The sequence below is a fragment of the Cygnus olor genome, chromosome 4 (assembly GCF_009769625.2).
Source record: "Cygnus olor isolate bCygOlo1 chromosome 4, bCygOlo1.pri.v2, whole genome shotgun sequence".
Classification (NCBI taxonomy): Eukaryota; Metazoa; Chordata; class Aves; order Anseriformes; family Anatidae; genus Cygnus; species Cygnus olor.
Window position 1 is genome coordinate 12,239,162 of NC_049172.1, and position 26,469 is coordinate 12,265,630.

Here is a 26,469-nt window from a genome sequence, read left to right on the forward strand (position 1 = left end):
ATATTATTGGGTTCCATATAAATCAAATATTATTGGGTTCATCAAATATTATTGGGTTCTATATAAATCAAATATTATCGGGTTCTATATAAATCAAATATTATTGGGTTCGTCAAATATTATCGGTTTCATCAAATATCATTGGGTTCTATATAAATCAGATATTATTGGGTTCATCAAATATTATTGGGTTCTATATAAATCAAATATTATTGGGTTCGACAAATATTATTGGGTTCCATATAAATCAAATATTATTGGGTTCGTCAAATATTATTGGGTTCGTCAAATATTATTGGGTTCTATACAAAGCAAATATTATCGGGTTCATCAACTATCATTGGGTTCTGTGCCCCAGCTCATATACACAACCGCAGCCCGTTTCACAAGGAGCCCAGACTTTCGGCAACCGCATAAAACCGACTCCAGGGCCAGCACCCTCCATGCTACGCGAAGCCGACCCCTGGGTTCCGCGGAGCCAGCCCATGTTATCCAGCAGACGATGCTCTTAGGACTGCCGAGACACCCCGTGCTGCCGGGGCGGCGTGCCAAGCCCCCGCAGCTCTCCCAGCCCCGGTTTTTCCCCAGTCCCCCCCGGTCCGTGCCGGTGCCCGGCCGCGCGCCCCCGCCCCGCCGCGCCCCCGTTCCGTTGCCGTTGGCGTTGGCGGAGATGGCGGCGGCGCTGCCGGTGCTCGTCCTGCTGCCGGCTCTCCTCGCCGGTACCGACACGGGGCGGCGGCGAGCTCTCCGTTGCGGGGACGTGGGAGCGGGGAGGGTCCCGCACGATGACCGGAGGCAGGGAAGGGGAAAGCCCGAGCCGGTACCGGGCACCGGGCACCGGCCAGGAGCCGTTCCCGGGGGGATGCCGCGGGTGGAACCGGGCGGTACCGGGCTGGATGTGGGGAGCGGCACCGGGGGCAGATAGCGGCCAGGGGCGTGGGGACCAGACAGGCTTGTCCCAGCCTCTGGGGGGGAGGGATCCGGGACGGGGGGAATCTCGGCGGGACTCGGGCGCCGTTAACGGCGGCTTCTCTCTCCGCAGGGCTCCTGTCGCGTCCCGGCGCCGCTGCGAGTGTGCCGGTGGGTGCAGCTTGCTCCGTGCTGGGGACCGCGGGAGAGGACCCAGAGACCCCCCCGGTCCCTAACCCTAACCCTAACCCTAACCCTAACCCTAACCCTAACCCTAACCCTAACCCCAATCCTAACCCTAACCCTAACCCTAACCCTGGGAAGGGAGACCCTGCAGACCTCCGTGTGCCTCCCGGGGCACTGCAGCCGCTACCCCCTAAATCCCAGGCACTGAGGGGGAAGCCTCAGCACCCTGCCAAGCCAGGCTACCCCTCCGGTACCCCCACTCAGGACCTCCTTGCAGAAAGGCTGTGCCTGTCAGGGGCTGTGACCCCAGGAGATGCTCTGCAGAGCACCCTGAGGCACCTGCACCAGCCAGTCTGCCTGTTACAGGGCTGCAGCACGCCTGCCATGGAGAGATCACTTCTTAATTCCCATCTCCTATCAGTTAGGTCTGTCGACATCCTTCCTGGGATGTCCATTGCCCACTTCTGACACAAGACATCGGAAGGAGCTGCATCTTGTAGCACGCCGCCGACTTGTCAATATGCCCTGACACAGCCACACACTTGCAGATCAATCTGTGCTAGGCAGCAGAAGCCAAGTGATAATTTCCCATACAAGCATGACAGATAACGTGGCACTTTATAATGCTGTGCCACCCCTTGTTGAGCTCTCGTTTCTGTGCGTGAATATGCCAGTATCCTTTGGAAGCTCTCAGAAATTATCCTGCTGAACTGGGAGGACTAGAGAAACCCATTTCAGCTAGTGTATGACTTGCTGTGTATCTGTATTCTCCAGCCTGCATGCGACATGTATGGTGTGCCTGGATGTCCAAAGGACTACAATCCGGTTTGTGGGACCGATGGAGAGACCTACTCAAATGAGTGTGTGCTCTGCCTTTCAAACAGGTAATTCTAACCTTTCTTTCACATTGGCTTCCTTTACAAGTAAAACATGCACCCTCACATCCCAATTAACTGAACAATTAGTGGCTTCGAGTCATTCACAGTCTGTTAATTGCAATTTTAGCATTTTCTCAAATGTCAATAGCCATGAAATGCTTGGATTGCATCATCTGGGAGTACTGAATATTATTTTTTGTAATTCTTAAGGAGGGGCATCATGGGAGACGGGGAGATGGGGAGGGATGTTGCCTGTAGCGTTCACCCAGTGCCACATTGCTACTAAATATCATGTTTACGTTGGTAACATTTTCACTAGAGTACTTCACAAACTACCCAAGCAAATGACAAAATTGAAAGAAAATTGGCAAACCAATTGTTAAACCTACAGTTTGGGAAAAGTTTGGAAACCCCAGCAAATCAAAGGGCATACGTAGTGCTACCTGTGAAAAGGGGAGAAAAGAGGTGCTGTCATGTTACATTGTTAAGAACCTGCTCATCTTTGCTACCTAAAATGATAACGGAGTAAGTTAATAAGTGATTTACATGTAGATAGTCAGACAGGAAAAAAAGTGTAAGCAAATCTGATACAGATTTGTCAGAAATAATCCAATCAAATTCATAAGATTTAGGGTTTTTGGCAAGATAACTGGCCTAGCAGAGTAGAAGAAATCAGAAGTGCTACTCCTTGACATTAACAAGGCATTTTACATAGCTCCACTTGACATTCACATAAGAAGACAAATAGTTTTTCAACCAAAATTAAAGGATGAAGAGAGAGCAGTTTGAAATGCTGGAGTTTAACAGCAGTAATCAAACTGGAAAATGCTATTAAATGGGATTTCCTTTAGCTGCAGTACATAATTTAATATTTGTGTAATGAATTGGATACCGAAATAAAGACAATAAAAATTTGCAAAATTACATGTGATACAATGATCTGTGCAGGGCAGTATCAGAATTCCCAGGGGTCAGGAGGAAAGCATCAGAAATGCTAAAAATTCAAGACATAAGGAAGAGCTGCATGCTGTGGACAAATGAAAACAGGGCCTCCAAGGCTGGCAAAGAGACCAAATAGCAGCTGACCACTGCGTGGTGGTCACCACGTGCTGGGATGGGTTGTTGTTGATTTAATTTGCAAAACAGTTAAGTAGGTGGAAAGGAAGCCTAGACATAAGGAAAAGTTAAGTTGTCGAGCATATTTATTAATAAACTTTGCAGTCCTTTGCAGGATATTTTTAAGAGCATGTCAGAAAAGCAGCTATCTGAGCTGATAAAGGATATTCGATCCTTTTTCAGAATAGAATGATGGGTTTTGAGATCCAGTCTTTTTTTATCCATTTCTAGGATACTGTTTTTTTTAGGCATGATCCCTCAGCTCCAGGGGCGTGCATGCTGAATTCCTGAATACAGCGCTGCACACAGCACAAAGGGATCTCTAGGCAAATTTGCTACTTGTTTCCACTCCATTCCTTAAGTAGTTGTTGATGGGGCTTATGTCTTATAATAAATGTGCATGTTTTGTGTGAAATATGCAACATAGGATTTCAGACGCTTACACAACGTGGGTTTTGTCTTAGCCATCTCTTTTGCTGGCTTATTACATGATCAGAAAAGTATTTTCATCTAAAGGGACACAAGGTGGTCAGATACTATCTTGATTTTTTTTTTCTTTCATAATTCAGTAGTTGGCCTACTCATTGTCTTTCTAGTGCAGCCCAGAGAGCTTTGTTTTGAAGTGTTTTACTTGGCATGAGCACAAGGAGAGAACACTTGGTCTTACTGGAATGATTTCAGCTTTGAAAAATGGTTCTTGGTCGTAAGCAATGGTCATTTCACTTCAAGGAGTGTAGGGTACAGTCCGTAACTCAAGAGGAGAGAACAGAGAGGTCTTTCTGCTCTTCTTAGCAAGCGGCATGACCAGTAGCTGCCAAGATAAATAGAATAATCTGGTGATGTAGAAATAGATACATGGGCATATCCCATAGTGAATTACAAACCACTCAGCTCTAAATTAACTTAGGTGATTCTTAGCAGTCATGTGGCAAGTCATTTCCAGTCCCTGTTTAAGCCCATTAAAGGACTTACTTCCCTGATGGCCAAGGCAGTACCACCCATGGGCTTTTTTAGCAAGACTGTGTGAGCACCTGGAAAGCCCCAGGTCCTGAAAAGCATTACGGTACTGCAGGAGAGGTTTTGCATCTCCTGGGATTGATTTTTTTTTTTCTTTTATATTCCCAAGTTGCTCCTCTACCTTCTGGTTAAAAGATCCCTAATTAGTACAGATTTTCCTGACCTTTGGGTAATCACAAACCACTTGAATTTCATGAGGAGTAAAATAGCTTGATTCTATTAAGATAGAGAGACAAACTGAAGATCTAGGGCAGTCTGCATTATATCACTTTCTTCTTGCATCCACACTTACTTGGTAAACAGAGATTTGCAATTGGAGCACTGCAAACTACCATTTATTGGACTTGTTAAAAAAAAAATGTTCCCAAACTAGCAGAGACTTTGCTAAAATTTCCTTTAAGAAGATTCCATCATTCCAAGAACCAGACATGCAAAATTCAGCAAGTCTGGGCTGCAGAAATGCACAGGATGTACACTGAACTCCCAAATGCAAGGGAGACATTCTGTCAGTGTTAGACCTGGTTCCCACTTCGAGCACTGTGAATTTGACTTGCATTACTGCTTTTTAATGGACACTTCAGACCTCATGGTAAGCTTTGTCAGGTGGTTTGATACATCTCAGACTTGCGGTTAGATTTACTGTGTTCTTATAGGCCTTCTTATTAGCCTGAAGTGAGACTGTCTCTGGTAAGTTATTTGTTCTGTGTGTCTGACTCATAAATCTTTTCATCAGTTACTCTGCAGTAAGGTTTGCTGTAAGTGATTCAATTAAAGCCATCGCTACATTTAACTGGGCACATGGGAGAGTCCACTTTATAAAATGTCTCTGTTACGGTGCTTCTCCTCTAAAATAATTTTGTTTTGCTTGCAGTGAAAATAAAAAGGATGTCCAAATTTACAAGAGGGGAACATGCTGATATGTCAGATGGCACCTCATGAAGAAAATGGGAGGGACAAAGCCAGTTCAAATAGAAACAATACTTTGAATGTACCTTCTATGTAGTCTGTCTTAATAAATAGCTTTGCCTGTTTAAACAAGGTACTGTTAGTGTATTTAAACCTCATAGCCATAGTATGTTGATAACCTGAACTGGAGTCGCTTCCTGCAGTAGAAGTGACAGCGAAAATTACAGGGGAACATGAAGGCTGGTGTAAAAGGGTGCAGCATGAAGCGGGTCTGGCAGGCCTCCCGCTGCCTGCAGGACAAACACTGGGGTTCAGTTCTGCCACAGACCCCTTGTCGTGCAAACGAGCACATAGAGCTCCCTGCCTCTCTGCTAAGCACCTCTGAACGGATGGCATTTGGGTTGTTTGGCAGTCCCTCTACCTCTGGTCAAGGCCTGCTCTCGTCCTGCCTCCAGCCAAGGCCTTTGTCAGGCCTCCCTGGGCAGAGGTGCACGGTGTGCCTCCTGCCTGGTGAGGGGTCACAGCCTGGTGACTTGTGCTTTGAAAACAGCAATGCTATTGTCCTGCATTCCTTTCAAAGGGCCAGACTCAGCCTTACATTACAGCACATGCCTGTCTTCATTCCATCAGTGCAAAGAACAATCGCTGACAGAGTGATCTCACTCATGGCATGATGGTTATTTGATAAATAACTGTGCTTGCAAAGGAACTTTAACAACTCCAGTCTTCTTAGCTGTAGAAATGTCCCTTCAGTATTTGAAGAAAGTGTGTATAGCATTGCATTTTTTTTTGCAAAACTCAGACATAAACAAACACCACTAAACAAAAGAAATCCAAACAAAAAATAGCATGTTAGGCTGACAGTTATAATTACATTAGAGCACTGCTTCCAGCATAGGAATGCTTAAAGATAAAACCTTAGAGGTGCTTTTAAATCTTCCTATTTTTCTGCATTAAAAGAGATAATTCAGCAGTGCAAGAGTATGTGAACTCACCAAATCTGCCCCTGCCATCTGTTTTTCATATTCTGCACATTAAAATAAAATATTTCAATCAAATATTTCAGTTTCTTGATTTTTTTCCTTAGATCAGAGATCTGATTCAAAGCCTGATGGAAGTAGACCATGAAGGAACATGCCTGACTCCAGAGAAATGTCAGATGGATATGAATGGTATTGTTCCTCAATGATCTAAAACAATGGCTTTCTTATTGATTAAATTCCTGACTCTTCCTCCTGTGGAAATACCCTCAACTGCCCTCCAATCCCCTCCCCCTAAAAAAAAAAATGTTCAGGAAATGTGTAACCAAAATGTTCACTAGGCTTCATGCACTGTTACCCAGCACACAATGTGGGTGTGTTTTCAGGAAGAGCTAGATTGCAGCTCCCAACTTAGTTGTGGTGGGTTTGGAAACGTTCAGACACTTTTCTTCAGGCACTATTTTGTGGGTTTGCAGGTTTTCTCAGCCAGAAGCTGTACAACACTTATTTGAACAAGATGGAAAGCGTCTCTCCTTGAATTCCTAGCAGATTCTTTCAGGACTGATGTCCCGAGGTTCGCTTGGGTGTGATAAAAATGCATCAAACCCACGATGCTTTCAATGAAACATTTAAGGCTCAAAACAATATTGCTAGCAGTTGAAAACTTGTCTACTGGAAAACATATATCCAAATGTGCTGGCCATTAGCGGTAACCCAACAAGGACATCTCTTTTCCCTTTCATTACCAGTATTTTGTTAGCCTGTACTGCTAAACAGTGATTGTGTTTGTCCTGGGTTGCACTGGATGATGAACAAGAGTTGAAGGGTGAGAACCACAGTCTGAATCCCATGGGAGACTAGTCAGAATGAAAGGCATGAACTTGTGGGTTTTAATATTGCTCACTAGGTGGCAGCATTTTTTTTCTTTCAAATCTCATTTTATTTTACGTTCTTGGTAGAGGTGTAGCAGAAGTCTATTAATAACTTTTGTTTGTACACATAAATATTCTGTTAGAAGCTGTTTATTTTCATCTGTATTATTAGTGTCATTACAGTCCTGGTACGTAGTCAAACTCATTTTACTTGGCAGAATAAACTTGTTTTTTTTTCCTGATCATCGAATCCAAGGATGTTTGCTGCAAGAGACTACAGTGTAGTATTTTGTAATAGCTCTATTCGGTGGGCAGATATCTGTGGCATTCACTGACATGGTTACGATTGCATTGAGTTCTGTCTTAGCTTCATGACTTTTGGTGCTGGTCACATAGCAATTTTTGAAAGTTGCATTTACAAAACATTTATGGAAGCAGCATAGGTTTCTGGTTAAAGCATTCTTAATTAAATAACCTTAGAAAAAGTCATTTTCCTCTAACTGAGTCTCACCTTTACATTAAGAAAAAATTACTCTTTTTGAAGTGCTTTTTTATCTATCAGTGAGAAATTTTGTAAGATTCTGGTACACTTGTTTTATTTTAACATTTACACAGATGTGTTGTTTTTTTTTTCCTTGACGTTATATACAGAAGCGTTTAAAGTTGACCTAAAACTGTACCTACTTACTTTAGTCTGTTCCTGTTTACCAGTAAGAGAGGCAAAGGTACTGAAAAATCCTACTGTGATGCTTTCTAGAGCAGACTGAGATGTTAAACTTGTCTTGTAATTGTCTGGTGTCCTTATGGGTGCTGTAGAATATTTCAGCAAGCCTCAAACTGTGCCCTGGAACGGTCTGACTTTCCTGGAAATCCTTTGTCTTATCTTCCATGCCCAGCTTCAGATATTTTGGATACTCGGGAAGCTGCAGATGTCCTTAAAGGGGAAGCTGAACTGAGCCTTCACCCTTCATCTGTAATTGAAAGTCATCTCTAAAAGTGAGGAGTGGATCCTTTATGAACCTTTGGGGCTGCTCTGTGATAGCTATCCGCATGCACAGTCTTACCTTCCAATAATCTTTTGAAAGTTCCAAATATCTTTTTTTTTTTCTCTGTGTGAATAAAGGAAAATCAGCTTTGCACTTACATGTGAGTCAGAGCTCTCCTGGGGATTTTTTAAATGCAGAAGTTGGTGTTCTGTAAATTTATCAATATGCTTGCCCTACAATGTGCCTGCCTTCCCTAAGCTTAAGCTAGGAGACATAAACACAGCTAGAAAATACAAAGTGGTAAAGATGTGATTGTGAATGGGAAATCAGTTCAGTGATTAAGTTTATCTAAGAGCTCTCGGGACAATATGGCAATTTCTGTTTTTGGAAGTTAGGTAGCTTTGCAACTGTAATCAACATTTAAAACAATTATATGTATTGTCATCTGTTGAGAGCTAGATAATACTCATGTCAGAGTCAAATAGGAGAAGACAGCAAAGCAACTCATCTGTCTGGATCAGCCAAAGTAAAGATTTCCTAAGTTTGTACTATAAGGGTCTGTAAACTCTTAGTAGCACCTTTTCTTTTATGATCTGGTTGAGCCCAAAGGGGGGAAAAGCTGCGTAATATTGGGAATTCCTCCATTTCTACACAGAGGAAGAAGGATGCCCTTAAGGTGCCCTTAAAAAAAAAAAAAAAAAAAAAAAAAGTTTTTTTAAGCTCTGAAATGAAAACCAGGTGTTTGGGCTGATGAGGAGGGAAACAAACATTTGCCTACTCTTCACAGTTAATTCTATTAAGTTACATCATCTCTTGACAGTGCTTTTAGACTCTGCAATGCACCAGTGAGCCAGAAGACACATTTATGGAATAATGCGCTAGAACAGGGTTCTTGTATACAATTTCAGTCATCATGAAAAGAATTGATTTTTACCTTACAAGCAGATGAGATGTTCCTGTATCAAGTAGCCAGGGGAATGTTGCCAGAGTTGCTTTTCTGGTAATTTGCTGGCAGTCAGTCTTTGGGCTGTGAGAAAGGGATTTCCTTCCTCCTTTTCACCATGTGTTAGTTCCCTGATCTAGAAGAAGTCTCTCTCACTGAAGGTTTACTGTCAGGTAGTGCAAATGAACAGTTGGAAGAAAAGTGGTCCAAAACTTAAAATATAGTTTAAAAAAAAAAAAAGTAGGAAATCCATACATATGTGCATATTTCATTCTCTTGTCCTGTTAAGGTTGAAAGGATCGAAATAATAGAAAACCAAAGAGATACTCAGTGATGCACAAGAAAAACACGGAGAGGGGATGATCTCAGTCTTTCAGGAACACTGATTTTTTTTTGTCCACTCAACAATCCAGTGAATGCGCATTCTCACAGCTCTGGGCTCTGCTCCATTCTGCTACTCTGAGTATGTTTGATCTCCGGGCACTGAAAGAAGCAATGAAAAATAGTCTTAAGCACATTCCTGAGATTTTTTCCCACCGCCACTGCTCTGCTGATGCACTGTGCAGCTGTTAGCAGAGAATCTGCCAATTCTGACATACAGACACTCGATTTGATTTTTCTTTTTGTGGGTCCTGAGGATGTAACAGTGGAGGTAGATAGACACCAAACCAAAGGCAATAATGAAAGGGTAGGAACTTGTACTCTGGCCCCGCCAGGATTTTTGCCTACATGCCAAATGAAGAGTTCAGCATTGTTTCATTTTGTTGTCCTCTTTGCTCTGCAGTGAAGTGGTTCACTTTATGCAGAAGAAGTACATGGGATCACTCATGCTTTAGCTAGCAAGGCTGTGACAGAAGCTTTAAAAATACCCAGCTGGAAAACAGAAGTCCCAAGCCGACCGAATCACATTTAGCCCTAAAGCATTTAGCCCAACCTCCACATGCTAGTGCCAGCATCTGTCAGCTGTCTAGTGAGCCAGCTGGGTGAATGGGTATTTCCCTGGGATACAGCAGCTAAGGGAAAAGATCTGGGTCTTTTTTAAGAGTAATCAATTCCCTCATTCAGTTGTCTGCCAGGTCACACGAGGCCTTTTGTTGGCCAAGTAGGGTAAGAGACAAGACAAGACGCAGGGAGGAGGACTTGCTTTCTTGAGGAATGCTGGCTTGCCACACACACTGCACAGCAGCCAAAGGTTGCGTTATTCGCGTAACGTCACTGGTGTATTTACTGCTTCGTAGTGATGACAATGAAATGCAGCAACGCTGTGGAGAAAAGGCAATGAGGGAAGGATAATATAGGTTGCAATACTGGATCCTCTGCTTTAACTGCTTGCTGGTTTGAAGCATGACCACAGGCTTCCCCAGGACATACCTGATAAATCGCTGACAGAAATACTTGGGATCAGGGAAAGGGACAAGCCATAAAATCCTAGGGCAAGATATGTGTGCTGCCCAGGCATATGTCCAACTTCTGCAGCAAGATGTATTTGAGTCACCTGTAAATTACAGATCTTTTTTTTTTTTTTTTTTCTGTTCATAATTTCTCCTAATTTCCAACCAGAACCTCTCCTGGTGCAATTTGAGTCCATTCCCTCTTGTCCGATCGCTGCCTCACAGCTTTAAGAAAGACAGGGAAATTCATATTTTTATTTGTTTATATATTGATCTTTGTTTGCTACCCTCTCAACTAGGGACAGTAAGTGTCCAACAGCATGTCCTTTATGCACATGCTGGCAGGCAATCCTCCTTAGGAGTCCAAGTCTTGGGAGGAGATACACGGAAAGACCAGTGCTCTCTGTGAGGAGACCTAACAGGAGGAGGCCATTTGGGGCACTCAGGACTAAGGGACTATCTCTGCTCTCAGTGCCCTGCCTTATGTGACCCTATCAGTCTGTGTGACCTGAGGGTGGGCACACACAGGTGGCCATATACCTTGCCTGGAGAAACCTTGTGTGAGTCACGGACTGCTCACAGCATCCTGGGTTCTGTCAGCTCAGTTTCAGGCCTGCGGTTTCTGATCTGGAGGCTTTCCTGTACCTCTGAGACTGAAGACAGTCATTTCAGATGGCTAGTCATAGAATCGTAGAACCATTTAGGTTGGAAAAGACCCTTAAGATCATCAAGTCCAACCAACAACATAACGCTACTAAGTCTACCACTAAACCATGTCCCTAAATGCCATGTCCACACGTCTTTTAAATACTTTCAGGGATGGTGAATCCACCACTTCCCTGTGCAGCCTGATCCAATGCTTAACCAACATGAAGAAATTATTCCTAATATCCAATCTAAATTTCCCCTTGGCACAGCTTGAGGCCATTTCCTTGCATCCTACCACTTGTCACCTGAGAAAAGAGTACAACACCCACCTTCTTTCAGATAGCTGTGGAGAGCAATGATGTCTCCCCTCAGCCACCTCTTCTCCAGACTAAACAATCCCGATTTCTTCAGACCCTCTTCTCTATACATGCTCAAGCAACTCAATATAATTCTCATAGTGAGGAGCTCAAAACTGAACACAATATTCAAGGTATGGTGTCACCAGTACCGCGTACAAGGGAATGACCCCTAGTCCTGGACAATCCCTAGTCCAAAGACTTCCCTAGTCCTACTGACCACAATATTGCAGACCAGGATGCCATTGGCCTTCTTGGCCACCTGAGCACGCTGCCTGCTCAACTGAATGGTTGAGGTTGGAAGGGACCTCTGAAGATCATCTAGTCCAACCCCCCTGCCAGGCAGGATCACCTGCACATTGCATAGCATGGCATCTAGGCGGGTTTTGAATATCTCCAGAGAAGGAGACTCCACAGCCTCTGTGGGCAGTTTCTCTGCTTTTCAACCCGGGGCTCTGCAAGGCGCTGTAACCTTGACGATGCTCTGTACAAGGCTACAGCATTCGTAACCCATGCCGGCACCTACAGAGGTTCAGATTGGGAGGAGGGATGTGCGGAGACAGAGCTCATTCACAGCAGCCCACAGAGACACACACCCTCCCCAGAAGGGCTGAACCTTACCACTTTAGGCAGCAGGAACTCTGGATGTAGCACCTTTGGCCGGGCAAGCTCCAGGATCAGTGGGGAAGCTCTATAGCTCAGTGCAGCTGGTGACACACGCCTCTCAGGGGACTGGTAAGGTCTGGAAGCAGAGAGCTATGGCACAGCCACTCACAGCTATTCCCCCACAACGGTTAAACAGGGCTGCAGCTGAGGTGTCTAAGTCCTGTGCTTGCACAAGGGGAGACAGCTGCAGGAGAAAACAGCGTTGTCTCATGGCCACTTCCAGTGTACAACCCACTCATCCCATGAGTCTATAGGTTCTAACCCCAGCAGACTCCCTGCTCTGCATTTTGCCCTCTGTTACATCCAGGTCTCCCAGCCTTACCTTGTTTATCCTGTGCTTTGGTCCCTCAAGCATCTCGGTGGCCCTGCACTGAACTCACTCCATTGTTAATGTCTTTCTGGGGAGCCTAAATTGGACCCATACCCAGATTTGCTCTCACCCAGGCCCAATAGATGGGAAAAATCTTCTCCTTTATTTCTGTGGTTGCACTCTTGCTGATACAGACTGCACACTGAATTAGTGCTGAGAGGAAGGATTTCTCTAATGTAGAGGAGACATTTTCCCCTAACTCATGCTAATACCCGAGGCAGCAGAACCACTTGCTGATTTCCTTTCAGATCTTTTCACTCATGTAGACTTACAGTTCTGACCTCTACAGAGCTACGGACCTTAAGGACAGAGGCAGGGTGACAAAGTCTGTCCTTTGTAGCCATCAGCACTTTTGGCAGTAGCATAACCTTCTTGTTAAATAAGCATGGTGATGCGAGGCAAATGAATCCTGCTGTGTTATATGTGTGTCCAAATTCTTCCATAAGGACTCCTGGTTTACATAGGTGACATGGGATTTGATCTCATTTCTGCTCTCCTGCAAACCTCTCGTCCCACAATTGCTGTTACTGCCAGTCACACTGAATTAATGTCACTGTGAACTCTCCTTTCCTGCAGAAAGCAATGTGCTATTGGGAGAAACTGCAATAAGCCCCAACATGTTCTTATCTGGAGTCTAAGCATGTTGCTATTGATGTGCTGTATTTGGACTGGCGTATATCCTCACACTAATGGACATTTTGCTTTATTGTAGCTAATGAAAGACCCAGCACTAAAGAAAAGGAAGTCCCTTAAGCCTGTCTTTGGTCACTTGATGGAGAAACTGTGGGACATACGCAGTGCTGTACAGCAGATGGCAGTGAGAGGCCTGGGCAGCGTGGTCAGTGAAGTTCACCTGTGAAGGTGAAACTGACTCTGCAGCCCCCAGCTGAAAAGATACTGGTGAAAAGTTGCTCAGGACTTAAAAGAGACTGAACAGATTCAGAAAAATAAATGTTTTTTGGTAGGACCACATTCTGGTCTCTGAAATCAGCACAGATACAAAGGAAAAATGGACAAAATGAGGATCTTTGGACTAAGATTTACTCTGTAATTGTTTTAAAAAAGCATTAGCCCTTGGAAGTAATGGTTAAAAAGGGAGGTTAGAGGCATGAATAGTGAGAAGCTCTTGAATGTCCTACACTTCATAGCTGAGGAAGCATAAGGAAGCTGCTGCTGACAAGGGGCATGAAAAATGTTGCTTTTTCATAGATTACCAGTGATAGCATGTTGGCACTAGCTGAAGAGGGTTTAGGAGGTGGGATCCACCTTCAGAGACATCGCTGAAGCCAAGGCAGGGCAGTGGGCAAGACCAGGAGAGCTGTGCCTGACCATTGCAGTGGGGAGCTGAGCCTTGAGCCATGGCTCCCAAGAACAGCCCTCTAGAAATGTGTTCGTCAGAGAGAAAGCTGCGTGGAGTTAATACCTGCACATACAGCCTAGAGGTGCAGAGCAGGGAGAGGCAGCAAGCAGCTCACAGCAGCTGCTCACACGTGTCTGAGGTGGCCCTCCAGAGCAGGGAAAGAAAAGCAACCCAGTGTCCCCAGGAGGGACATATCCTCTTTTTCATCAAAGTTCTTGGTTCTCTGCAGCTCCACGGAGCTGGTGCTGGGGTTGGACACAACATCATTTTGGCCCCACAGAGTCCCCAGCCCACAAGTGAGCAAATGGAGCAGTCTCTCCCTGAGGCCTGGCTGGGCAGTGCCTGAGCTGACACCATGCAAGGGCCCTGGCAGAGGGGGAGGGGGCAGTGGGACTGTGGGACCCTGAGAGCAGGGCCATCCTTGTGCTCTCTGCTCCTCTGGTGTGGGGCTGGTCGTGAGTCTGGGGCTCCAGTGAGAGTCTAGCAGACACCCATGCCGGGGACTCGGCCTGAGCCTTCGTGGAGGTGTTAGGTGGGCAGCCGAGCTCCACCACAGCCACTCTCTCACTCCCCCTCTTCAAAGGGAAAAAGGGGGAGAAAATACGATGAAAAGGGCTCAAGGGTTGAGATAAGGACAGGGAGATCACTCAACAATTATCATACATGCTCTGCCAGTAGTCAGGGATCTTAGACTTTGGGTATGAGGCTGTGCCTCAGATCCTGTGTCTCAGCCTCCCCTGTAGCCACCAGAAGAAACAGTATGGGTTCCCTGACCACCCTGGCACAGACTGAGCTGGCCCAGGACCCCACAGAGTCCCTGCGTCCCCATGTCAGGAGAGGCTGCTAGCTGGGGGCAGGGGCCATGCTAGGCTGGTCAGGCAAGGAGGGAACAGCCACGTGGTGCTGCAGAGATGATAGCTGCAGCCTCCTTGCCAGCTAGGGAGTCTTTGGTCATCTCTAAGTGCCACATGGACGCCAAGGGTGCCGCAAGCCACCATGGATGTGTCACATGGAGACATCACGGTCACCCACCCCAGCGTTCAGGCCTGTAATGACACCACAGCAGCTGGTGGTCATCTCTCTGCAGGTGGTGGCCCAAGGCTACCTGCAAGGTGGTAGCCTGTGGTGGCCCAAGGCTACCTGCTCAGACCGGTCTGACAGAAACCAGGATGCTGCTGGCTGCACGTCACTGCCATCACAAGGAGGACAAGGAGGCCAGGCAGCTGCCGCAGCCCTGAAACAAACACCCATAGTGAGGGGCAGTCATCCAGCCCTTCATGACCCTGCTCCAGTGAGAAATAAAGTCCTTTCATCGTCCTGTATTTAAGTGAGTTGGGACTTTGGAAACCTGACAGCTTTGGCCTAGAGGTTCTGACTAGGACAGGTTTCTGCAGGCCTCCCAGTTCCCTGACTTCTTTCCTAAAAAATGTACAGCCATCTGAACCTCTGGAAGGGCACACGCTACTCTTCACATTCCTCTGGCACTCCAGGAGTAAAGAGCAGATCTGCTTGTCTCCTCCTGCCTCTTCCCTGCTTTTATAATCACAAGTACTGTAGCCAGTGTTTTCCTGGGCTGGGTAAAAGAGGCAGCTCACACATGTGATGCCCAACTGGCTCTCTGCATGCTAGGGCATGCTCTGCCTACAAGCGATGCAGGGCTGTTGAAAAGCCTCCTGGCAAGGAACTGCAAGTATCAGAGCCTATTTTAGTCACTTCAAAACAATCTGGTTAGTAAGAGGGAGGAAAGGATGGAGAAAGACTGTACCCCAGGCAGAGATTGCACATGGAAATGCCAATGAGATGACACTGTTCTCTGAGAATTATTGGCACAACTGGAGGAACACTAAAACATCCCAGTTTCCATCTGCGTGGCTGTAGCCAGTAGACAAAGAAAAGGCACTGATTCCACTGAAAGTCACATCTGATTTGTATCTGTCTGGCCTGAATCAGTTCTGATGCTGAGGAGAGACGGGCTGAACCTTGCCTACTAAAACAAAAAGGAAAATGCACTAAAGAGGCATTCCAGCTCAGCTTTGAGCACTTTACATCTGAGCCAAAAGCTCCTGGGAAGCCCCTCTTTGGTCGGGGTGGAATTGTATAGTGAGCTGACCGGTGTCCTTCAGAGCTATAGCAAGGAGACAGCCTGGAAGGCATGGCCATAGGGACACAGCATTGCCTTATAAACATCCTTTCTCTGGGGAAAGGCTTTTTCAGTACGGTCATTCTGTGCATCTCTTGCTGCTGTTTTGCCAGCTTTTTGATCAAAAGATCAACGATTCAGTGAAGTTCTTGTGTTTCGAGCAAAGGCAATTGTTAGCTGCTCCCTACAGAGCAGCTCACCAACTGCAAGAGTTATCCTTTGAGTCAGTACTGACTGGTTAGGAAATTCTGCTATAACTGAATGGAAGCAAACAAATTCTGTAAAGCTGTGTAGCCAGAAAACCCCAACACATTATAAAACAAAACAAAACAAGAGGAAAAGAAAGCAGAAGATGTCTTTTGCAGCTTCCCTGGGCATTGGTATGTTACAGGGAAAAGGGAAGGTTTGGGTCTTTTTCTTATGGTTGGTTTTCAGGGGGTGGAGGGAGTTTCCGGAAAGCACACATTTTTTAACTTGCATACTTAGGAAAAAAAAAAAAAATTCTGCTCAATGCCCAGAAAAGAGATGCTGGTACTAACCCTCATTTACAAGAAAGAAAACGTGACAAAATTCAGGAAAGACATGTTCATGCCAAAGAGGCGAGTCAGACATTCAAGAAACCTGAATTATACCCCTTTCTTCTCCTGATGGTTTGACAGGTCACTTCTCCTCTCTCCTCTTAATCTTCTTTCCATCCCGCCTCCTCACTGCTTTAGATGGACATTTGGGCCAGGACAGCCATGAGCTACGTGTATAATTGCCCCAACAAAGTGTCTCCAGCCAACATGCTGCCGTAGTGCAAGTGCCTGGATGATACCCAGGCCTCTGTGAGCTGAGTCCAGATGAGTGGGATGCCAAACATATGCTGCAAATGCCAAATCCTCCTTGCAATGCCACAGTGTCATGCAAAATTGTCAAGTGTGCATCACACTAGCTGCCTTTTTCCCCTGAAGGAAGGGAGACTCCACAATGGGCCTAGAGGCACCCTTCATATTGTTCCTTTTACTCTCCTGCCAAAGGGACTTCCTCTGGGGCCAAGATATCTTCTTAACAGGTCAGGCACAAACCCCAGCAGAACTCTGATCTCCTGCCAGGAAGAGAAATCCTTAAAGATTTCAGGATCAGAAAAGCATTAGCATTTGCCATCCGGACACAGACAGATTCGGGACGTGACTTTCACGCTGTCGCTGCAGGACTCCCAGCATTTCAGCAGCTTGTCTCAGCCTGAAACATTTTGCTGCCAGTACTCCTAGTGCAAGTCTGGGCTGGATTCAGAGGCTAAGTAAAATGGTGTGGGTTTTTTGTTTGTTTGTTTGTTTGTTTTTGTTGTTGTTGTGGGTTCTTTTTCCACATTAGAGATTTTCTCTCTGTTGACAGTAATAAACGAGGGAAGAGAGGAGTTCTTCCTGTTCCTGAGGACCAGGTACTCCTATTTGGCAATGTTTGAGGCACATGCGTGGAAATAACAGACAGCATAAAAACATGAGCAAACCTCTGTGGGCTGGGCTATCCTCTCAGCTGTCCTGTTGCCACAAGAGACCAAGAGCAGGTGGCAGGGCTGAGCAGAAGCAGGTAGCGATACCCACCACAGCTACTGCAAGCGTGTGGCATCACACATTGCGAGGTCTCTGCCTGCACCTCGCACATTGGGGTCAAACTCTAGGGCTGTATCTTGCAGCAGGGGCCTGCAACCTGACCACATCCCCATTTCTCCAGCCACCCAGGTGTCACACCAGATGTTTCTTCCAACCTGCTTTCCTCCACACATTGCAAGCCGTGCTGCTGTTGCTTAGCACCACAGATACACACCACATATCCCCTTGGCTGGGTGCCTGCCTGAGGCATGCAGAATCAAGTCTTCTCCCCAAAACCTCCTCTAGCAGCAACTGAACAGCATCGCTTGGTTTATCAGACAGTGTAACTGCAGCAAAAGCACTCTTGCTTGGTCAGCATCATCCCACTAGGAAAACTGGCGCTGGTCTTTCAGCCCTTTGGCACAGATCTCTTTGCAATACCCATGCCTTTGCAATACCCATGCCTTAGCCCACGTGTCCCCTCACACTACAAAACCACTCAAAGTTCAGGACAGTTTCGGCTCATTGCTAAACACATGGCAGTTGCTTTGTTGTTGTTGTTGTTTTTGCCTGGGTTTGTCCAGAGAGCCCTGCCCCTCTGCCCCAGGCTCCAGCCAGCTAGACAGCTTTCTGCATGCAGTGCCAGTTTTCCTTTGCTCTGTCAGATAAGCTCAGCCACTGAAACACATATTTGTGTTTCACTGTGATTCTTGTCAGTCCTTTCTCCCTCCTCTCTGATTTTCCAGCATCCACTTCCAGCTGTCTGTGAGCTGAGAGAAAATCAACTCCTTCCCAAGCCCCAAGATTTTTCTTTTTCCCCCTGACCTTCCATCAGGAAGACAGTTCCCTGGGAAAAGGGGGTGTCCTGCCCCTTCCTATCCCCAGCCAGACCCCTGCCCTGTGCCCACAGGGGCACCTGGGCTGCGGCAGCAGCTTAGATCCAGGACCTGATCCAGCCCCTCCCCAGCCTGGCAGAATCACAGCGCGTACTAAAGCCAGGAACATCAAGCCTGGACAAACCATTTGTGGGGAACTAAAGTAAGATGAGAATAAAACCCTGCACAACAGTGACTCTGCTGCCACGCTCCATCAGCAAAGCCAGAAGCGGGGCTGCCCACAGCAGGGAGCTGGGCGCAGTCTGGCCAAGGGTGCAGTTGTGCAGGACCCATGGAGGCAAGCAGGAGCAGCTGAAACAGATGAATTTGTGAGCACCATTTCCGCTGCTGCAGCCTGTGTTCACCCTTCCTGTAAACCCGCAGGAAGCAGCCCCTGGGCACGAGGTCCCAGCAGCCGCCGCAGGGCACAGTCCCCCAGCACAGCGGTGACAAGCCTGGACGTCTCCCTGTGCCACCCATCCCCAGAGCCCCGGAGCATACAGAACCATGTGTTGAGCTCTGCCAAGGAGAGCAGATGCCAAACCTGAATTACCAGCCCAGAGAGTAGCTGCAGATCCTAGGAGCTCCTGCGATTTGCGGCAGGTTTTTCAGGCCCCCGCCTGTCACACGCACACGCAGCTACTTAAGCAGTCACCCAAGGACTTGCGGGTTTCTTTTTTCTTTTACACGCTTTTGGTGCCTGCCAGCTCCAGGTAAGTGTGAGCTTTGAGCTGGGGGTGCTGGGGCAACTCGCAGTTGGGGACGGGTTGGGGGACGGGGTGAGCGACTTGCTGGGGAGGTTGGAGCAGTACCCAGCAGGGCTGTAATGGGAAAGCCCTGTGGCTGGGGCACGAGAGGGGCACACAGGCAGGCAGAGAGCCCAGGCTAGGTGTACCACGGGGACCTATCTCAGCTACAGCAGCTGCTGCACTGTTCGTGCTGTTCCTATCCGATATTATCTTCGAAAAGGCTGAATGGGAGGCTTACAGGATGCATGACAGGTGTTTTTTCCTTATGGTGGGGTCTGGTTTATTTTTAAAGCCTCAGCCCCACCTCATCCTGTGTGCCGTGCTGGCTGATGTTATCCACGACCATGCCCTGGCTCAGCAAAGCTGAGCAAAGCTCGGGACAGGACACAGCTTTGCAGAGCGAGAGAGGACAGGACAGCCTGTTTGCATTGAGAACGGCTCGCTGTTTTGATCCCTGCAGTGGCAGGAAATAGTTGCAAGCTAAAAACAGATGCTTCCAGTCCCTTCTCAGCCCTAACGGTGGGGAGAGCACTGGGGAAGGGGCCACGGGGTCCCATCAGCTGTGCAGGAGCTTCTGACCAGAGAGTTTTCCAGGGGCTTCAGGTGCAGTAAAAGGTTGGAAAGCTGTGCAGCCAGACAGCTATTGTGCATGTCTTTCAAAAAAAAGCAAAGCTGAGCAAACAGAGATCATCTCTTTTCTGGAAAAGTGGCTGCTTTCTGCCAGGACAGTAGGTGCTGACAAGCACCAGCAGTGTTGAGCTGCCCCCCTGCGAGGCAGAGGGTTGATGCCCTCCCCTATCTCAGGCCAGAGCTGGGTTCCCAGCCAGTACCCCCAGGGTGTAATAACATTTTCCCCTGCTGCAACCTGTGGCCATTGCTTGTTGTCAGTTCCTTACAAGGTGGATGTGGAGGGACATTTAAATAACCCACCAGCCATGCTAAGACAACCAGGTGCTCCCTGCATGGTCTCCATGCACACAGCAGTGCTGGTTATAGCCATCTGCAATGGCAGATCCCTTGCAAGCTTCAGCTGGTGGCTGCTGTCACATTGCCTTTCCTAAAACCAAGATGGTCAGAAAGAAGTGTGACTTCCCCAGGGCTCTGTAGCTGCAGACACTTTTTGTTTTGGTGCTTTGGTTTCACTGTGTTTCTGGAACCACCATTTCTGCCTGGGTGTGTCACCCTCTGCCACCAAACTCAAGCCTGTGGTGCCGAGGGAGGACAACGTTAGGCATGGGACTGTTCACAGATCTCAACAAACACCACAGTACCCCAGCTTTTCTGAGAGATGCATAGTTAGCTTGCATCCTTTCTGCTAGAAAAGGCCACTTTTCCTAAAGCCTGCAAAAAAAAATAGGCAGAAAAAAAAGCTAGCAGTGGTGCTTTTCAGCAGATGAGCAAAACAGTCACAATTCTCCATATTTCTGCCAGGTTTTAAGAAATGTAGGCAAGAAAAACATCTTTCCTGGACAAGGGAATGGTCCTGTACAGCCTGAAGGCCAGGCTCCAAGCCAGGGCCTGGGCTTAAATGGGTCTAGGAGTCCAGGTGAGGCCAACGAGGATATTTAGGAACTCTTGGTGTACTCCAGTCCTGTCACATACTGCCTGTTTTTAGCAACCAAAAGGTGTTGTGCAGGGTGCCACACGTGGCATGTGGCCTCTGAAAACCTCTGGCCCCCAGGGGAGCAATGTGAGAAGACCCGCAGAGCCCTCCAGGACCTGCAGGATGTTGACCTTTTCCTGAAAGCCATCTCACAGCCTCAAGAAGCAGCAAATGTCCTCCCTCCAGAGCAAGGGTAGAGAGGGGATAAGAAAAAAAACAACATCAGGTATCCTATTCCGTGTGCCAGGGCACCCCGAGTTGCCAGCAGGTGGAAGATCTGTGCCCTATGGGAAAACGCCTCAGGAACCTGGGGATTATCAGAAATAGAAGCAGCCACGAAGATGAAACGGGAGAGTTACGAGGCACGTGTTTCCTATGCAAATCCATGCACACGCCTTAATGCACGTTAATGGAGCAGGCTGCAGACGATGATTTATGAACCACTGGGCCCTGCTGCTGCTGGGAGCCCAGGCTAGATGTGTGATGCCTGACCTCTCCCTGTACGGACACCTCTGAACCGAGTCCGTGGCAGGAGAGCCCAGCCAGCTGCTGCGACAGGCCGGTGGCTGCAGTACGCTGCAGAGGAGGGAAGCTCAGCCTGCGGTGCCTGGGTGCGAGGGGTGATCTCGTCCTGGTCTCTTCCTGGTGGTGAACGATGCCGTTTTCCAGCACACTCCATCGCACTGAAAGGAGCTCTGACCTTATGCAACCACTGTGTTACAATCAGTATTTACCAAGTGACTCGAGAAGAAGAGTGGGCTGTTTCATAAGCAACTCTGGTCTTTCTAACCCTATGTGAATGCCAGGAGATCCTGTTATTAGTCAAAGCAACTTCTTGCAGATGAGGCTCAGCGGAGCATTTAGTTTTTGGGGTAAAGCTCGAGGATCTCCCCAGCCCCTTGTGAACAGGACAGCTGGCTCCCTGCAAGCTGCAAAGCAGTTTTGGACCTTAGCCCTATCCCAGCAGTGCTGCCAGAAAGTGAGAGCCCTGAGGCATTCTGTACACCCCAGGCTACAGGGTGGGTTGTGGCAATCCTTCAGCTGGGATAACAGTCAGGTGTAATGCTGCACAGTAGGGGTGCAGTATGATGGAGGCATTTAGGCTACATCCCCAGAGAGAAAGAGAAGGAGAAGCTGGATTGTGACATAGAGGCAGGTGGTCCAGAGGAGACCCACAGCAGGCCAAGGGCTCCTGGCAGCACTGGGGAGCCAGCAACACCAGCCAGCCCACCCGACAGACACCGGCTGAGTGACTCAGAAAGCAGAACAGATCAAGAAAAGCCACATATCTGAATCCAGCTCCTCCCCTGCCACCACCCACAGTTTGGTTTCGGAAACACCGAGGCAGTTCACTGTCAAGAGACTTATGTGTCCTCTTGTTTTAGCTGACCGCATTGGCAGGCTTGACCCTCTGCCACCACCTGGGAGCAAACCTGGAGCCCTGCAGAAGAGGGGCGTGGGACTCACCTGAGATGTGACTCATTTTGCTTGTGCTTTTGTGCCAAGCCTGCCAGAAATTTGTGCAAAGTTTGGCAAATTTTGTGACTGCTCGGGCACAGACACATGTGGTATGGTCCTCCAAAGACTGACCCCTTACTTGAACACTGAAAAACAAACAGTCCAGGGATACTCAGGAACAACGTGACTAACTGTGTATCCCCATGCACAATAGCATTAAATATTAGTAAAAACAAAGCAGCTCACTTGCTCGTCTCCAGTTTTGTCCGGCCATGCTGCTGGGAAGAGGACCAGGAGGGAAAACAGAGTGATTGCTGCGCCCAAGCCTGTGCTCCTAACAGATCCTGCATCCTTTGACTCGTGAGTCCCCTGCACAATTTTGCCTGGTGGCTGGGGAGAAAAGAAAAAACAAAAAATCACTAGGCCGGATGCCAGACGCCGTCCCCTGTCCCAAAAGATAAAAAGATAAATAATGTTTTTTTTTTTTAACTGTTAACTTGAAAGTAACCCCCCCCCCCCCCCCCCCAACATGCTCGTTGCTGTGACATCACTCCCGAGTGACGCCCAAGCCTAAATACGGCCGTAAACAGGAATCATCTCTGCGGGAGTCACGCTGGCTATAAATACAGCAACCAACAGAGGTTGCTCGGCAGAGGAGAGGCTGCAGTTCCTGCCAGCTCGGGATGGTGAGGCAGCTCGGCTGGGAGTGTTGCTTCCACAGCCAGGAAACTGAGGCAGGTGCTGCTGGCAGGGGACAGGGCTCCCAGCTGAGACCTTTGGGAAGGGAGTTGTGCCCTGCCACAGCCAGAGGCCGCTGGGGAAGAGGGAGCTGGTGGTGATTGGGATGCCTGAGGTGGAGCTCAGCAAGTACGGACCTCTTGTCCACTCGGTCTTGGCAATAACCCTGGCCTCTCTCTGCAGTGCCTGGCCCCATAGCCCAGAAGGAAATGGACGCAGAAAAGCCAGTGACTCCCACCGAGGAGCAGCTGGAGATCCTGGAGTACAACTTCTGCAAGGTGAACAAGCATCCCGACCCCACCACGCTGTGCCTCATTGCAGCTGAAACTGGGCTTTCCGAGGAGCAGACCCTGGTGAGTGTGCACCCCTTGCCCCCACCTTAACACCAGCTCTGCTTCCCTTGCATGCCTCTGCGCCCCACAAGCTCTCCACAAGCCTCCTGCCTACCCTGCCCCTGCATCTCCGAAGCCCCTTCCCCTGTAATTACAGCCCCTTTGGCCCACAGCCGCGGCTTTCCACATAGCAGCCTGGTGCCCCACTGGGTGCCTTGTGGTCCCTTTGCCCCCGAGCCCCAGCCCCAGCCCGGACCAAGAGGCCAAGCTAGTGCTCCCTGTAGCCAGAGCAAGGGCATCTGCTGTGTGTCACTGGCTCTAGGGCCATTAATTTACACCTGTGCGTGCTGTCCTTTCCATCCAGCCCGTTTCTGACAGTCCCAAGTGCCCACATGACTGCTGGCTTTGTAGCTGGAAGAAACTACAATCATTTTAAAACAGGATAGATGCAACGCCTGCAGGATGTGCTGTGGGACACACTCGGGCTGTGCACGCTTCCCATCACTGCAATTCATTAGCTCAGCATCCCTGAGCGCAGATATTGGGCGGGTCTGTCAGCCTCTCCAGGAGACACAGAGGCCTCCAAATGTTCATCCGCACAGACAGGCTGTCCCTGTCGGGGACTCGCATCTGGCTACCTGCAGGCTGAGCTGGGAGTCAAAGGAAAAGAGCTCCTTCCAGCCTGTAGATTGCAGTGCAGCTCTGGTTTTGATGCAGATGTTTTATAAACTCCTAGCCCCATGGTGCATTTCAGGGTTATAGAAAAGAAATCAAACAGATAAAATGTTAGCAGCATTTTGGAGCAAGCTGCCAAGTCTGGCTCTCCCTTAGCAAAGCCCAGGAATATGAGAGTCAAGCAGACAATGCCAGCATTTAATCTGTCGCAGGGAAGGACGCTGAGTGTAACTGATCATCCCAGGCTGGACTGAAAAAGGAGATACCCTCCTCTACTGGCCTTTGGTGACAGGCAGATATTTTTGTCTAGCACCAGGTGTACAGATGTTTCGAGGCAGCAGCCCTGAAACACCTTAGAAATGTCATTGCATTTTATTCCCCCTTGAGCAAGTTGTATACTCAAGCCACATATGCCCAGAACCCCTCTGAAGATGTCTTAAAATCAGCCTTTCTTTTTCCACAAATCCAGAGTGCCCCTGGATATCTGGAGATAAAGGTCATGTTAGGGACGGGATGAAGATGGGGGTGGTGAGCTGCAAAGTGCCTGCATTGTGTATGACGCAGAATCACCCCTCCTGGCAGCTGGAGTGCTTTACCAGCCAGATATAGCAACCGCTTTAATACCAGTAAAAACGAAATGCAAAGAGGTACTGAGTCAACGGGACACGGTGGTTTAGGACAGGAAGTGAAATTCTTGGGAGGAGATCAGATGGGCAATCATCTGGCTGGATGTGGTCCAAGGCAGCATTAGTGCAAGAGAGACACTTCTACTGCACACCACAGTTGTGTCATTGGTGACTGTAATAGCTTCAGAAATAGCCATGAACAAATATAGCAACAAAACGAGCAGCAACAAAGCAAGTTGTAGAAGTCATAGGCACATTCCCAACGACAAGCCCGAGCTGTGCTTCCAGCACACACGAGTTATGCCTCTCTTCTTATGGAGCTAGTGTGGCTTCCTTTATCTACCCCCATTTTATCCAGCATTTCAAATTGCAGCTGTGTTGAAGTGGCATCAGCCGATCTTGGAGCTGGCTTAGGGATGCCAAGTCACTATAGAATAACGTAGCCATTCATACTACTTGAAGACTAAGATAATTTTCAACCCATTTAAAAAATCTATTTGTCCTTAAGTCTGCAGAGAGCCACTATGTTTCCCTCTCGTCCTTTCTGAAGCAGGTTAACTTTTGGTTCTGTCATTTTTGGACCTGTGGTGATTGCTTCAATGCTCCAGCCACTTAAACAGATGCCATTCAGCAGCTGCTTAGCCAATCTCTTACTCTGTTTGCAAGAAAAACCTGGACTCACAGCAATAAAATGAGAACTCATCCAGGTTGTCAAGGTCTGGAATGAGCAAGGCTTGAAAGAAGTGCACACATAGCTGATAAGACCGTTTGGTCAGGAGAGAATCATAGAATCATAAAGGTTGGAAAAGACCTCCAAGATCATCTGGTCCAACCGTCCCCTTACCACCACTGTCACCCACTAAACCATGTCCCTAAGCACCACGTCCAACCTCTCCTTGAACACCCCCAGGGACGGTGACTCCACCACCTCCCTGGGCAACCCGTCCCAATGCCTGACTGCTCTTTCAGAGAAGAAATGTCTCCTCACTTCCAGCCTGAACCTCCCCTGGTGCAACGTGAGGCCATTCCCTCTAGTCCTATCACTGGTTCCCTGTGAGAAGAGGCCGACCCCCTGCTCCCCACAGCTTCCTTTCAGGTAGTTGCAGAGAGCAATGAGGTCTCCCCTGAGCCTCCTCTTCTCCAGACCAAACACCCCCACTTCCCTCAGCCGCTCCTCACAGGACTTGTGCTCCAGGCCCTCCACCAGCTTCGTAGCCCTTCTCTGGACACGCTCCAGGGCCTCGATGTCCTTCTTGTAGTGAGGGGCCCAAAGCTGAACACAGTGCTCGAGGTGTGGCCTCACCAGAGCTGAACACGGGGCTGTCCTGCTGCCTCTGACGCACCCAGGAGCACTCAGCCCAGTGCACTCAGTTGTGTTTTGTTTTGTTCTTCCCCTCCAGAAATGGTTCAAGCAGCGCCTGGCACAGTGGAGGAAGTCTGAAGGGCTGCCCTCAGAAAGCGGCTCTGTCAGGGACTAGAGGATGCTGCTCCGCTCTCCATGCCTGCTGTAAATGATGGTGAAGATGTTCAGAGTGGGTTTCCTGTTGCAAAAAGTTTTGAGATACAAAATAATACCCTGGTATTTAACATAATTTTTATTTATAGAAAAAATGCTATATATATATAATATGTATGTATATGTGTATACAGCTTCTGATGGTTGCATAACCAGTTTAATGATTCTTATCCATTAATAGAGCTGCACAGGCCAGGCCATCTCATGCCCTTGTCCTGGGCTGATGGAAAAGCTGCTATGAAAGGTTCAAGCACAGGAGGCGGGAAGAAAGATTTATTTTCTTTAGGATTTAGTATGCAGAAGATCCTGAGAGGAGGGCAGTTGGAAAATGTGATGTGTTGTTTGTGAGGTCTTGGTTAGCTTAAGATGCTCAAGGAGTTTGGATATTGACAAACCAAATATCCACATCATAATCAGATCAAGACAAGATGAATGTATTTTTGTTACATGCCACCAAAGGGAGAGAACTGGTCTTTTCTTTGTCCAATGTGTAAATAAAAACCAAAGATTTTTGGTGAGAGGAGCTGTGTTATGTCCCTGCCTATGCTCCCTGCCCCAGTGGTAGAAGACAAACCCGTCTGGGATGACAACACTTCTCT

At 47.8% G+C, this 26,469-nt stretch overlaps 2 protein-coding genes and 1 long non-coding RNA gene across 6 annotated transcripts in view; 2 read left to right on the top strand and 1 right to left on the bottom strand.

Annotated features, from left to right (window-relative positions):
* The window catches only part of LOC121069219, a 50,340-nt gene extending 27,900 nt beyond the window's left edge, over nt 1–22,440 (bottom strand). Inside the window, exons 1-2 of one of the 2 annotated variants that reach the window (XR_005819341.1) lie at nt 19,853–22,440; nt 8,785–9,276 (exon numbers count right to left, since the gene is read on the bottom strand). This is a non-coding gene — a long non-coding RNA (uncharacterized LOC121069219). Of the gene's footprint in view, nt 1–8,784; nt 10,254–19,852 lie in introns of those variants that run through there. The other variant, XR_005819340.1, reaches the window with a different exon arrangement.
* Nucleotides 593–5,141, top strand: SPINK2 (serine peptidase inhibitor Kazal type 2). Its single transcript, XM_040555169.1, has 4 exons — nt 593–719; nt 1,043–1,080; nt 1,870–1,979; nt 4,978–5,141. Exons 1-4 carry the CDS (start codon nt 671–673, stop codon nt 5,021–5,023), a joined length of 243 nt encoding a protein of 80 aa, XP_040411103.1. The 5' UTR covers nt 593–670; the 3' UTR covers nt 5,024–5,141.
* A 116-nt stretch (nt 22,441–22,556) lies between the features above and the next one.
* Nucleotides 22,557–26,388, top strand: HOPX (HOP homeobox). Of its 3 annotated transcripts, none has more exons than XM_040555173.1 (3): nt 22,557–22,669; nt 22,905–23,074; nt 25,755–26,388. In XM_040555173.1, the coding sequence occupies exons 2-3, from the start codon at nt 22,931–22,933 to the stop codon at nt 25,830–25,832; spliced, it is 222 nt and encodes a 73-aa protein (XP_040411107.1). In that variant the 5' UTR covers nt 22,557–22,669; nt 22,905–22,930; the 3' UTR covers nt 25,833–26,388. The 3 variants fall into 3 exon arrangements, with proteins under 3 accessions (XP_040411107.1, XP_040411105.1, XP_040411108.1); XM_040555171.1 differs by having other exon boundaries at nt 22,567–22,721; XM_040555174.1 differs by having other exon boundaries at nt 22,586–22,717.
* Nucleotides 26,389–26,469: the final 81 nt, after the last annotated feature.

Excerpts from the sequence above, each read along its gene's own strand:
- HOPX (XM_040555171.1), top strand. The coding sequence starts at position 22,667 with ATGGTGAGGCAGCTCGGCTGGGAGTGTTGCTTCCACAGCCAGGAAACT. Across the intron at positions 22,722-22,904 it reads CAGCCAGGAAACTGAGGCAG|TGCCTGGCCCCATAGCCCAG; the intron begins GTGCTGCTGGCA and ends CTCTCTCTGCAG. Across the intron at positions 23,075-25,754 it reads TTTCCGAGGAGCAGACCCTG|AAATGGTTCAAGCAGCGCCT; the intron begins GTGAGTGTGCAC and ends CTTCCCCTCCAG.
- SPINK2 (XM_040555169.1), top strand. The coding sequence starts at position 671 with ATGGCGGCGGCGCTGCCGGTGCTCGTCCTGCTGCCGGCTCTCCTCGCC. Across the intron at positions 720-1,042 it reads GCTGCCGGCTCTCCTCGCCG|GGCTCCTGTCGCGTCCCGGC; the intron begins GTACCGACACGG and ends CTCTCTCCGCAG. Across the intron at positions 1,980-4,977 it reads GTGCTCTGCCTTTCAAACAG|TGAAAATAAAAAGGATGTCC; the intron begins GTAATTCTAACC and ends TTTTGCTTGCAG.